At 59.3% G+C, this 12,383-nt stretch overlaps 1 protein-coding gene across 1 annotated transcript; it reads right to left on the bottom strand.

Moving 5' to 3' along the window:
* Positions 1–682: 682 nt before the first annotated feature.
* Positions 683–10,613, bottom strand: BCAM (basal cell adhesion molecule (Lutheran blood group)). The gene is made up of 15 exons (XM_031458811.2): positions 10,487–10,613; positions 8,530–8,651; positions 7,753–7,981; positions 7,594–7,664; positions 7,230–7,326; positions 6,931–7,113; positions 6,351–6,487; positions 5,933–6,089; positions 3,853–3,968; positions 3,611–3,752; positions 3,312–3,448; positions 2,985–3,129; positions 2,750–2,894; positions 1,939–2,056; positions 683–1,857 (listed from the first exon to the last, which is right to left on the bottom strand). Exons 1-15 carry the CDS (start codon positions 10,566–10,568, stop codon positions 1,852–1,854), a joined length of 1,887 nt encoding a protein of 628 aa, XP_031314671.2. The 5' UTR covers positions 10,569–10,613; the 3' UTR covers positions 683–1,851.
* Positions 10,614–12,383: the final 1,770 nt, after the last annotated feature.

Raw genomic sequence — 12,383 nt, 5'->3', positions numbered from 1 at the left:
CCCCCAGCCCCAGATCCCACTTTGTCCCTTTTGTGGCCGAGGAGACTGAGGACAGAGAGGTGATGCCGCTGGCAGAGACCTCCAATCATGCATTGAACAGGGATGGTCCCGCGCACTCCTCACAGTGCCAACCACGGTCCAAGTGTGATGGGCTGGTGGAGATGAAGTCACTTGCCCAAGGTCACACCTGTCCACCCCTCCCATTGTTTCAGAGCTCCTTCTTTTCAACATATTTTCCTCTCCCTTTCTAACTGGAATTATTGCTCTGAATCCCAGTTCTTTGTGTTCCTGACCTTCTCTGAGTCTACCTCGCTTTACCCTGCTTTGCTTTATTGTGCTTCGCAGATACTGTGTTTTTCACAAATTGAAGGTTAGTGGCAACCCTGTGTCCAGCGGTGATATCTGCACCAACTGCATTTGCTGACTTCCTGTCTCTGTGTCACATTTGGTAATTCTTGCAATGTTTCAAATTTTTTCATTGTTATACTTGTTAAGGTGCTCTGTGATCAGTGATCTTTGATGTGACTGTGACTCACTGAAGGCTTAGATGATGGTTAGCGTTTTTAACAATAAAATACTTTTTAGTTAAGGTATGTACATTGTTTTTTCAGACAGAATGCTATCGCACACTTAACAGACTGCAGTGGAGTGTAAACATCACTTATAGGCACTGGAAACCAAAAAAATTGTATGACTCGCTTTATTGTGATACTCGGTTTATTGCAGTGGTCTGGAACCAAACCTGAAATATGTCTATGGTATGCCTGGATTTGTCTGTCTTTGCCTCTCTCCCCCTAAATCCCTGTCTGTCTGACTCTACGGGTCTTTCTCATCTCTGAGCTGCTCCAGTCCATCTCTCCTGCCTCCCCCTAAACCTCAGCATCCTGCTGTCAAATCCTTCTTCCTTGGCCTCCATAAATCTCTCTAGCTGGCCTCACTGTTTCTGCCTCTCTTCTCTCTGCCCCAGGCACCTTCATTGGGGTTCCTCCAAGCCACCCCTCCTCCCCCAGGGAATCCTCAATTGCAGGCACCAGGCTGGCCCCAGAGGAGGCAGCTAAATTCCTAATTCCATCCACTCTACAGCTCAGAAAGAGCTTTTCCTCTGGAAGCTTCAATTACCTCTGGGTCTCTGGCAAGAGAGACTGGGAACTTTTACTTACAGGGATGGCACCCCACCCCCAAGCAGGCACTGGTCCTCAGGATCCAGGATCAGCTCCCTCTGGACCCCCAGCATCTCTCTCCTCCACCCTCATCCAGCTGAGTCACCCTGTGTTTTCTCCCTCTCTCTCATTTCTTGCTCCATGACATCAGATTTCTCCTGAGGTCCAGCAAGGAGGCGGGAGGGCCAGTGGGGAGGGACGCATCACCTGCATCCCTTTCCCCTCTCATCCCCCAGAGGAGGCTCTGGCCACAGGATGGGGTCCACGTGACAGACAGCATTTATTCCAGACTCCAGTGTCCACAGATGATGGGGCGGGGGCAGGGGCGGGGATCCAGTGTCAGACTATGCAGCAGGGCGTCAGGTGGGGGGACCAGCAATGGAGGCAGGAGGTAAAAATAGCCCCGGCCAGCCGACCCTCAGAGGCTCGTCCCAGGCCAGGCCCTGGGCTTGGGTCCAGGAGCTATTCTGGGGCCTGGGAGAGTCACACTCCCTAGAGGAAGGTTCCCTCCCTCCCAACAGCAGCAGGCTGCTGTGGTCCCTGCCCAGCTTACAGAGGAAGGAAGGGAGGGTCTGAGAGGGAAAAGGGAAGGCCGGGAAGGCAGGGCCAGGCGGAGGCGGGAGCAGGGCTGGTTTTCTGATCCCCTCAACCCCACATCAGGTTCATGGCTGCTTCTGGGCAGTCCTCAGGCTCAGCACTGGGGAGAAGATGGAGAGGTCAGCCTGGACCCATAGAGACCATTCCACCCTCTCACCAGGGTGCCCAGGCCCTCACCCACCTCATCTCCGAAGCCACCGCTCCCATGCCGGGCTCCTCCAGAGGCACCTCCCATGAGAAGGCCCGTCTGCTCTGGCCGCTCTGACCCTGAGTGGCTCAGCTCTGGTTCCCTGGGTGGCCTAGGGGTAGGAGGCAAGCATGTTGGAGGTGGTCATGGCCAAGGAAGGAACTGGGGCTGGGGTGTGTTGGATGGGGATGGACTTGGGCATGGGTGGGAATGGGCTGGGGATGGGGTCAGAGGTGGTAATGGCACTGGGGTTAGGGATGGGGTGGGGCTACAGTCAAAGATGCTGTTGGAATTGGAGCTGGTGATGTAGTTGGGGTGGGTTTTGAGGATGGGTTTGGGGGTGGCCATGGATTGGAGTTGAGGGTGGCCATGTGGTTGCAGATGGAGATGAGGTTAGATGGGGATGGGTGTGGGGTTAGGAATGGGACTGGGTTAGGAGGGGGCCTCGGGGATGGAGATGTGGTAGGAGTTGAGTTCGGGGCTGGTTATGGGCTGGGTTTGGGGTTGGGACTGAGTTGGGGTTGGAGAGGAGGTTGGGGATACAGATGTGGTTAAATTGAATTTGCAGTGGGTTTGCACATGGTTATGGGTTGGGGCTGGGAGTGGGGTGGGGTCAGGATCTGAGGCAGTGATGAGACTGGGGATGGGGTGGGGGAGGGGATGGTTATGGACCAGGTTAGAGGTTGGAGATGGGATGGCGTTTTATTTGGCGATGGAGCTGGGGTTGGGGATGTGGTTGGTTTGGGGTGGAGGCTAGGGACGAGGTCAGAGCCGGGTTAGAGAGGTCCATTCCAAGGTCACTCACGGAGACCCCTTCTCCCTGCGCCGGCAGCAGCCGGGGTGGCCCTTGCGTCTCATGCAGTAGAAGGCGGCAACGACGATGAGCAGGAGGCCCACGCTGACAGCCACAGCCATGACCGCCACTCCAGCCTGGGAGGTCTGGGGGGCCACTGCCGGGACAGGACGCAGGAGGAGGAGTCAGCCAGCAGCGCCCCGTCTGCCCCACACCCAGCTCCTGTCCCACCCCTGTGCTCACTCACCAGTGCCGAAGTGGAAGACGTGCTGGTCGTGCCCGTGGGGGTTGGAGGCCGCACAGGAGACGCCATCTCGGCTCAGGGCACTGGTCACCTTCAGGGTCAGGGAGCTGCTCACCCAGCCCTGCTCTCCGGGGGCCGGCTCTGCTGGCTGCGGAGGCGCGGGTCAGGCCCAGGCTCAGGACCAAGGGCTCGGGGTGAGGGCAGAGGTGAAGAGGAAATGGAGGGGAGCATAATGCTCGGACTGTCAAGGGGGCAGGGTCTTCTGAGGGGTTTGGGAGGGGGCGCTTCCTGGGTCCCAGAGGGTTCAGGGTGCAGGGAAGGGTCCCTTACGCTGCCGCCCAGTTGGCTCCAGCTGAGTTTGGGCTCTGGGTAGCCGCGGGCATAGCAGGTCAGCCTGACTTCGTCTCCTTCCGTCCAGCTGCCCTCTGCTTTAGGCTTTGTCTCCTCTGCCCTTAACTCTGGTGGCCCTGTGGGTGGTGGGGCAGGAAGGGAGTGAGTGGGAGGCACCCCGGGAAAGAAGAAGTAGGGGAGAAAGAGGAGAGAGAGAAGGACCAGGTGTGGACATGTCTCATTTGTCCTGGCCCCTGTGCCCCCCACTGTCCCCATCCAAGCCTGCCCCAACCCCGAACCTTGGACCAGCAGCTTGAAGCTCCGGGTGCGACTAAGAAGGGGGACAGTGGACATGAAGGCCTCGCATACGTAGGTGCCAGCGGAATCGAAGGTGATGGAGCGGAGGGAGAGCGTGGGGTCATTCCCCAGGGGTGCCGAGTCCTGGGTGGGGAGAAAGAGTAGGCGGGGCCAGCTGTGAGAGGAGGGGAGGGGCTGATGGAAGGCGGGGTTCTGTGCTGGGCGGGGAGCCTTTCCCTCTCACCTTGGTCCAGCGCAGGGTTGGGGTGGGCAGGCCTTGCACGGAGCAATTCACGGCTGTGCTGTTGCCCAGGGGCAGGGAAAGCTCTTCTCCAATGCTGAGCTCCAGCGGGTCCAGGTCTGGAGAGGGGTACAGACTGTCACCTTCCCCGGGCCCTCACCCACTGGGTTAGGGGCTCTCCAGGGCTGCTAGGGGGTGCAGACATGAACGGACAAATGTTAGAAAAGAATGCCAAATTCTCCCTGGCATCACAAACTTTCCGCTGTCCCATCCAAGCCCTCGAGGCCAGACCTAGGAGTCTAGCTCCCGAACACATGCCCTCCTCGACCACTTGCCTCCAGAGCTGATGTCTGCGCTCAAGGTTAGTGGATAACCTCAGAGGTGTGAGGTGTTCTTTATCTGACTTACCACCCAAACCCTGGCCTTCTCCTCCACACTGCCCACTCTTCCATCAAGACTCCCTCTGCCCTGTCCTCCAGATGTATCCTTCTACTTCTCTCCATCTCTGTTCCGGGGTCTGACTGCCTTGACTGCTGCAATCACCTCCTCACTGGTCTCCCTCCTGGGCAAGACTCTCATCTTCTCTGGTCCATCCTCTGCTGAGCAACCAGAGGGATCTTTCCAAAACACACCTGGGTCAGCCCTTGCCTCTGCTTAAAATCCTGCACTGGTTCCCCAGTACCCTTGGCATAAAGGCCAACTTCCCTGATGAAGCCTAAAGATCCTGCCTGGTTGACCCCTGCTCACTGCTTCGACCTCATCTCCCACCCTCCCCTCTTGTTTGTTGAGCTCTAGCTACCCTATACTTTCATTGTCATTCTCTAGTATGCCAAGTTGGGTCCTGCCTCAGGGCCTTTGCACTTGCTGCTTCCGCTGCCTGGAATGTACTTCTTTTGGTTCTTCATACTTCTGATTCCATTCTTTGGTTTCCTACTCAAATGTCCCTTTCTCAGAGAGGCCTCTCTGTCCCCCTGTTGTAGACACTCAGATTTCCCCTTCAGCACTGAAGGATTTGTTTCCCCAGCTGTTGAGAAGGATGTCAGCTGTCAGCCCTCAGCTGTCAGCCCTCTCTGGGAACTGCTCGGGCTGCACAGAGCCCCTTGCTCAAGGTCATGCCCCCTCCTTCACCACGCAGCGCACATCCAATGACTGGTTGATGTGGGAGTATAACAGCCTCACCCCCTCACCTCATCTGGGGACATCCCAGCTTCCGGGTGCCCTGTGAGGCCAACCAAAGCCTTCCTTAGACTGAAGCTCAACTTCTCCCTCTGCCCAATCCTGCTTCCTTGCCCTCCTCACCCCCCAACAGACGTGAATCCCAAGGCATTCCTTATAAATTTCCCACCTGTGGTCAGAATCTGCTTCTCAGGGACGCAGCCTATAACCAACCTCCTCTCCATCTAACATAATCCCCGCTCGCCTGGCCAACTCCTTATCCCATCACTCTGTGCTAGTCGCTGTAGCTGCAGGATTGCTACTCAAAGTGTCTTGTTCAGCATTTACCATCTGCCTCCCCGACTGGGCCCAGAGCTCTGTGAAGGTGGGGACTGGTCTGTCTTGTTCACAGAGGTGTCTCAAAGATCTGGCAGAGGGTCTCGCCCCAGGAAGAGAGGTACAAGGAAGGCCAAGAAGGGACAGAGCTTTCGCACAGGACTTGGGTGCAGGTGGACCAAGAAGGCTTCTTAGAAGACTGGGACCCAAGAGATTGGTTAGAAATAGGCAGTGGAGGGGATGGGGAGTTAGCATAGGAATGAGAGGGGCCTGGAGTGTGATGGGGAGAATGCCTAGGTGGGGACAAGGGTCTGCCAAAGGTGAAGCCTGCCAGGTGGGCCTTGAAGGCTGTGGTGAGGCGGGCGGGTTTTCTCCTGAGAGCACTGGGGAGCCATGGTAGGTTCCGAGCAGGGAAAGGTCAGGTTTGGGTTTTGGAAAGGCAGCAATCTGGAGGCTGGAGGGGGCTGGGGCATCTGGGTCAGGGCAGGGACCATGGAAGTAGAGAGAAAGGGGTGGCAGCAGGGCTGCGGGGCGTGGGGGTGAGGAGGCAGCGGGCGCCGGGCCCCCCTCCCCGCTCTCCCGGGGCTCTCACAGGCCACGTGCAGCTCCCGGGTTTTGGAGAGCTCCGCGTCCTCAGCAGCGTCGTAGTCCTCCACCCTGCAGCCGTAGGTCCCACTCTGGCTCCGCTGTACCCCCTCCAGGGTCAAGTTCCCCTCCAGATTTGTTTTCAGCACAACCTCCTGCTTGTCCTGGGTGGCCAGGAATGAGGAACTCAGTTCACGAGATGCCCTGGACTGGCAGGGGCATTCTAGGCCAGGGGCCACCAAAGGCAGGCACCACGTTAAGTCAGAACTCTCTCAGATCGGAGGTCGGAGGTCCTGTTAGCTCCGGGGTCACCCGTCTGGTGCCTTGCTAGGCCAGGGGCCGCCCAAGGGAAAGGTTAGAAGTTGGTGCAGGTGAGTATGTCACAGAGGTCAGGGCAGTTCCAAGGGAATGATGGAGTGAGTTACCTGAAGGTGGAAAAACGTGTACTCTGGGCTGGGGCTGCCGTCCCCCTGGCAGAACAGCTGGACAGAGTCACCCTCACGTACCCAGCCCGCTGTTGTGGACGGGCTGCCCACCCAGAACTGCACGTGCTCCGTGGGATCTAAGGGAAAGGGCAGACTCACGATCAGGGTCAAGGATAAAAGGCAGGGCTGGATGAAGGGAGAGAGGTCAGCGTCTCAGCAAAGGAAAAGGCTATGGTTGGCTAAAGGTTAGAGGTCATAGCTTTCAAGGCTCAGGTTCAACTTATTCTGAGATCAGGGACTAGAGGTCAGAGGCTGAGACAAGCTGAGAGTATAGGTCAAGGGTCAGAGGTCAGCACAGGTGGCAGGTCAGTGTGATATTCGGGGGAACCAATTCAAAGATGTGAAAGGGTTGGGTACAGGTGAAGTCACAAAACTCCAGGGGGTTCAGGGTGCCATGGGGGTGGGGTCAGAAGTCAGGAAGGGGCTCGTGCTACTATCTGAGGTCAGAGGTCAGAGGCCAGGTCACATGAGGTAGGGGAGTGGAAGGCCAGAGGGGAGGGTCGGGCCGGCGTGGACTCACAGTGCAGGGTCAGGTGGAAGGCCGGGCTGTCCAGGCGGCCGTGCTGGCCCGTGGGCAGGCGGTAGTGCGCGGAGCAGTGGAAGCTGGCGTCCCGGTCGGCCTTGCGGAGGCGCAGGTAGAGGGTGCTGGTGAGGGACTGCAGGCCTGAGGCCTCCCGGACTGTGCGGCTGGTCATGTAGCCCTCTGGGAGAGGGGAAGGGAGAGAGAGAGGGAAAGAGAGAGAGAGAGAGGCCATCAGCCAGCCAGGCCGCTGCCCCACCCACCCCATTAGCTAGGCTCCTCCTGTGCACTTAGCTCACCGGAGTTCATCTCCATGGGCACTTCCAGGCGCTGCCCGTTCCGATACCACATGATCTGGGGGGCTGGGTTCCCGTTGCGACTGTTGCAGGTGGCAATCTGGGGCAGACACAGGGCCCCACAGTGGGCTTGGAGCCAGGATCCTGAAGTCTGGGTCCCCTCGCCCCCTTAGGGGCTTCTTACTCAGACCCAGGAGTCAAGCTCCCAGACCCCTACTCCCCCGGGACCTGGGCTGAGTTCCCAGGCCCCTGCTCCTTGGACTAGAGAGCCCAAGTTCCCAGCCCCTTCCGACCTCAGGATGCAGGAGTCCAGGACCCCAGCCCCCTCCTCCTTCAGAACCCTGGAATGAAGGTCCAGCCCAGGTACCTCTTGGGCAGTGTCCTCCATCACAGACAATATCCCTTTGTTGGGGGTAACCTCGGTGTCCTCTGGTTTTGCTGTGGGAGAGATGTTACTATCAGGAGCCCCTTCCCGTGGCTCTCCCTTGCCTGCCCCTTGGTTGGGGGGGGACCCTCGGATACTCACCAAACACAATGAGCCGCGCGGTGGCCTCGGCGGTGCCCGCTGCCCCCGCCCTCACCACGCACACATAGTCCCGCTCGTCGCCCACCTGGGCCTCGGCCAGCACCAGGCGCCCCCGGGAGTCCAGCTGGTATGGAGGGCTGCGGCCCCGGGAATCATGCACCTTGTCCTGGAGCTTAGAGCCCTGCAGCTCGGCAGAGGCCAGGCGGTGGCGGATCCCAGAGCGGTCGGCCTGTGGGAGGGGGGGCCAGCGCCTCATCTTGAGGGGCTGCCTGGCTGGCCCACCCCTCCGCAGCGTCTCTGTCTGTGTCCTTTCCTTTCTGCTACTTGGTGGGTCTCTTTGCCTCTTGTTATCTTTCTCTCTGGTCCCTCTGCCCCTCTCTCCACCCCTCCCACCCGTGCACCCTATCTGTTGCCACATTTTCCTCTGTTTCTCTATCTCACTCTGTTCCCACCTCTCCATCTCCCTCACCTGCCCTGTTTCACCCTGGGGCTCTGGCTTTCTGGGTGTCTGCCTCTGAATGTTCTCTCTCAAGAGCCAGCGCTCTGAAGGGGAACTTCTTCATTCTAGTCTCAGCTGTGCTCAGACATCAGAGGACCCTGGAGAGTGCATTTCCCTTTTCTGGGCCTCCATTTTCCCATCTGTAAAATGGAAAGGCAGCTTGGTGGAGCTCCTAGGGTCCTTCGGGTTCTGATGAGGGATGAAGGTTTGCAGTCCGCTGTGCCCTGACTCCAAGGCCACACTCTGTCATCCCCTGGCCCCCAGCCCGCAGCACTCACCAGGAACCATTCCAGCATGAAATAGTCATGAGTCCCCGAGGGGGTGCAGTCCAGAGTGACAGGATCCCCCCTCATCACCTCCACCAGGGGGGGCACAGACAGGCGCACCTCAGCCTTGGCACCTGTTGTGGGGATTGGGCCACTGAGCTCTCTCCTACCGCCACCAATAGGCAGAGCCCTCCAAACACAGCCCCTCCTCTGCCAGTACCCAGGAGTCCAGGCCACCAGCCCCCTCCTCCCTCAGACCCAGGAGTCCAAGTCCTCAGTCCCTCCTCCCTCAGACCCAGTCCCTCCTCTTCTCCCTTAATCTCTCATCTCTGCATCTCTGAGCTTCAGATCTCATTAGCATTTCTTTCCATCTTTCTCCTCAATTGCAGAACTAAGGGCTCCTCCCTTGGGCCACACAGGGCCCCGGGGGCCTCCATTCAATCCTCTTGGGCTAAAAGCGTGTCTGTCCTGACTTTTCTCACCAGACCAAACACCCCTCGAGGGCAGGGCGAGGGCGGTCTTGTTCCTTTGCCTCCAGCACTTTGCGTTGCTACGGCCTGTCCCAGTGATGGAGATCACCGCCTCTCCATCTCTTAGTCACCACCTCTGCATGTGTGTCCCTCACCCTGGGTCTCCAGCTCTTAGTTCCATGGCCTCTGTGTCTCTCACCATCTCCATGTACCTCAGCCCTGCCTCTGGGTCTCTCCCTCAGGAGTGGGGGGCTGGGGCTGGGCCAGAGCTGAGGCGGGATGGCTGTGTGGGCGCGGTGAGGGGGACAGGGCTGGGCAGGTTTCAGGAATGTGGGAGGGACAGGCTGGCTCAGACCTGCCCGAGCCCCCTACCCGCCCCTTGGCCCCTCTAACTCTTTGATTGAGCAGTGCATCACTTCAGAACAGAATAGGACTGAGGCCCTGGATGCTGCATCCCGAGGGAGAAGGGAGCTTGGGGCCCGGACTCCTATCCCCGGACCCTGGCAGACAGAGGTGCTCACATCAGGAAAGCAAGCTCTGTCACCCTCTGGGCTGGCATCCTGGCATTAGCTCTCAGTTCTAGACTCTCCCTTCCCTTCCCCGCCCAGCCTGGCCCAGCTCTGCCCCTGGGGATCCACTCTTGGCCATGCTTGTGCCAGGGGCCTGGATTCCCAGGCACCCACCTCTGGCCCAGGCCTGCCCCATGGGAGGGAGTGTGGGGCCAGGCTAGTGCCTGGGGCTCGGGCTGAGCAGCAGACAGCAAGGATAAATGGAGAGATCTCTTTCTTCCCCAGTTCTCTGGTGTCTCTGTCCCTCTGTGGCTAGCCCCTCAGAGCCTCATCCTCCACCCCCATCCCCCAACCACACAGGTGTGTGGATTTATCTGGGGCCCTGGGAAGGGGGCAGTGTCACTCGGAAACACTTGGTTCCCACTTGGCTCCGCTGTCACTGCCCAGGGCCATTGCTCCAGCTCTTTCTGATGGAGAGGGAGGGGGGTCCCTTAGAATCTGGGCTCTCGATCTAGACCCAGGGACCCTCAAATGCATGTGACTTCCTGGTTTCTAGCCACAGAGTCCCTGATCTTCTCAAAATTTGACAACTTTTGAGCGGGGAGCATTGTTTTGGTCTCTTCTGTCCTGGGGAAAGCTACCCCAGCCACTGGGGGCCTGGCCCTGTGTCTGAGGGAGTAGGGCCCAGGTGGGGGTAGGGGTGGGGGTAGTTCCCAAGGTCTGAGTGGGGAGGTAGCCGAGAGCCCCCCGCACTCCTGAGTCCCAACTTCTCAGGTCGTCTGGAAGCAACTCTTGTGTATCCTGAGCCCCTCTGCCTAGCTCTCCTTATGTCCCTATGCTCCCGTATCCCTCCTCCCTGGGGTCCCCAAGTTTGGCTTCCTGGGGTCGGTGAAAGCTCCTGCCCTCTTCCCTTCGTGGGGTCCCCAGGGGCTACCCACCCACCGTCCCCGCCCCCAGCCGGTGGCGCCCTGCTCTCAGACCGAGCCTTACCTGGCTGCGCCCCCAGCAGGAGCGTGAGCACCAGCAGCTGCGAGGCCCTACGCGCCCCTGCCCGGGCGTCCGGGGGCTCCATGTTCAAGGCGTTGTCAGCAGCGGCGGCGGCGGCGGCGGCTGCGGCAGGGACTGAGCCCGGGCTGGAGCTCGGCGGCCGCGGGGCTGGAGCAAAGAGGCCCCGCCCCGGGCAGCCCCGCCCCGCCCTCCCGGCCCCCCTTGTCCCCCCAAACCCGGGCGCCGGGCCAGGACCTCCCACTGCCCGGAGCCGACCTCCCAGCGCTCAGCCCGGAGCAGGGCTCCCTCTGCCCCCAGGCCCCAGGGTGTCAGGCTCAGGCTCGGGCTGGCCAGCGCCCGCGGCGGGTGGCCTGACTGACCAGTCCAGCCGGTGTCCTGAGCTGGACATCACTGGACAACCGCGGACCCTCTCCCCCTCATTCTGACCGGGGGTCTCGTTCCCACTATGGCCCATGGCCTGGGCTCACTTCATCCTTTAAACCAGCTGGCCCTGGTCCAACCAGTGGCCTGCACTAGCCTCTCCCAGTACAACCAGCAGTCGCCAGCCTGACCAGTGGCCTAGAACAGCTTCTCCCAGTATGCCCTGTGAGCCCTCCCCTGTGGCCAGCTGCTTTCCTGTCTGACCAGTGGCCTGGAACCCACCAGTTCAATCTCTTATATCTAATGGTCTTCAAACCCTGGTTCTGCCCAGGCCTCTTTGATGCTGGGGAGTGGGGGCTGCGGGGTGCTCTTTCCTCAGCTCTCCTCCTAGGGCCCTCCCTCTCTTCCCCCCATCCTGGGAATCCCAGGAATGCCACCCCCCTTCCTCCCTTTCTCTTCCCTTCACTCCCTCCCAACCTTGGGGGGAGGGGAAGGGAATCAGGCTGGCAGGAGCAGGTGAGTGGGGGAGGGGAGGAAGCCAGGGCACCTGAGGGAAGAGAGGAGGAGCCTGGCCATGGGTCAGAAGGAAGGGTCACAGGTCAGACTTGGGATCACAGATCAGACTGTCCAAGACTCCTCACAAGCCAGGCCTGACTGGGACCAAATCCCCAGATGCTGGTTGCGGGGATGGAGATGTCACTGGTTACCAGGGAGAAGCTAGCTGTGGACACTGTTCAGGATAGGGGATGCTGGTCATGCTGGGAGAGGTTCCCCAGGCCTTTGATCAGACCTGGGTGGGTGGAAGTGGCAGAGGGTCACTGGTCAAACACCAGGGAAGGCTTAGATTACAGGTCAGCCTTGAGTTATAGGTCAGATTGGTAAAGGCTACTTGTCCATACAGGAGAGCAATTGTTATAGTGGGACAGGTGATCTTTTAGTGTTAGCCAAACCACCCCCTCCTCCAGGAAGTCCTCCCTGATCTCTTAGGCTGGGTCAGGTACCCTCGCTGAGCTCCCCAACTCCAGCTCTGCCTACACTGGGTCATTGCTCTGGGGACTGGATCTGGGCTGTGAGCCAGTAAGGGCAGGGGCAGGGCCAGGGCTGTTTCGGTCACTGTTGTGTCCCCAGCACTGCCCAGCACAGGCCAGACACAGAGCAGGCACTCAGGGAAGGTGTGCAAGGCTCAAAGGCAGGAGCACACAGGCTCACCTGCAAATCCCACCCAGGCTGGCCACACATGCATACTTGCTCTTGGACCAAAGCACTTCCTGGGACCAGCTTACACACAGTGACCCCAGGCACCCGCTGCCCGGCTCTTCTGGCCCTGGCTCGCTAGTGCACCTATTGCTTGGGCTGATAGGCACCCTCTCATCAGCACCCCCTTTCCACCTTCCTCAAGAAGGTGAGGATCTAGGTGAGGGAGGACTATATGACATGTGTAGGAAGCAGGGAAGTCATAAATACCAGCACAGTTCCTCTGTCCTTGAGGACTTGCCGAAACTAGTACTGAAATGTCATC

This window comes from Camelus dromedarius, chromosome 9 (genome assembly GCF_036321535.1).
Source record: "Camelus dromedarius isolate mCamDro1 chromosome 9, mCamDro1.pat, whole genome shotgun sequence".
NCBI lineage: Eukaryota > Metazoa > Chordata > Mammalia > Artiodactyla > Camelidae > Camelus > Camelus dromedarius.
The sequence above is the reverse complement of the archived record's forward strand: the minus strand, read 5'-3'. Positions and strand labels throughout refer to the sequence as shown.

Bases quoted from the DNA above. Each gene is read 5' to 3' on its own strand.
- BCAM (XM_031458811.2), bottom strand. From the start codon at position 10,568: ATGGAGCCCCCGGACGCCCGGGCAGGGGCGCGTAGGGCCTCGCAGCTG. The intron at 8,652-10,486 runs GTAAGGCTCGGT...TCCCCACAACAG, and splicing joins CCTGCTGGGGGCGCAGCCAG to GTGCCAAGGCTGAGGTGCGC. The intron at 3,449-3,610 runs GTTCGGGGTTGG...CACCACCCACAG, and splicing joins CTTCAAGCTGCTGGTCCAAG to GGCCACCAGAGTTAAGGGCA.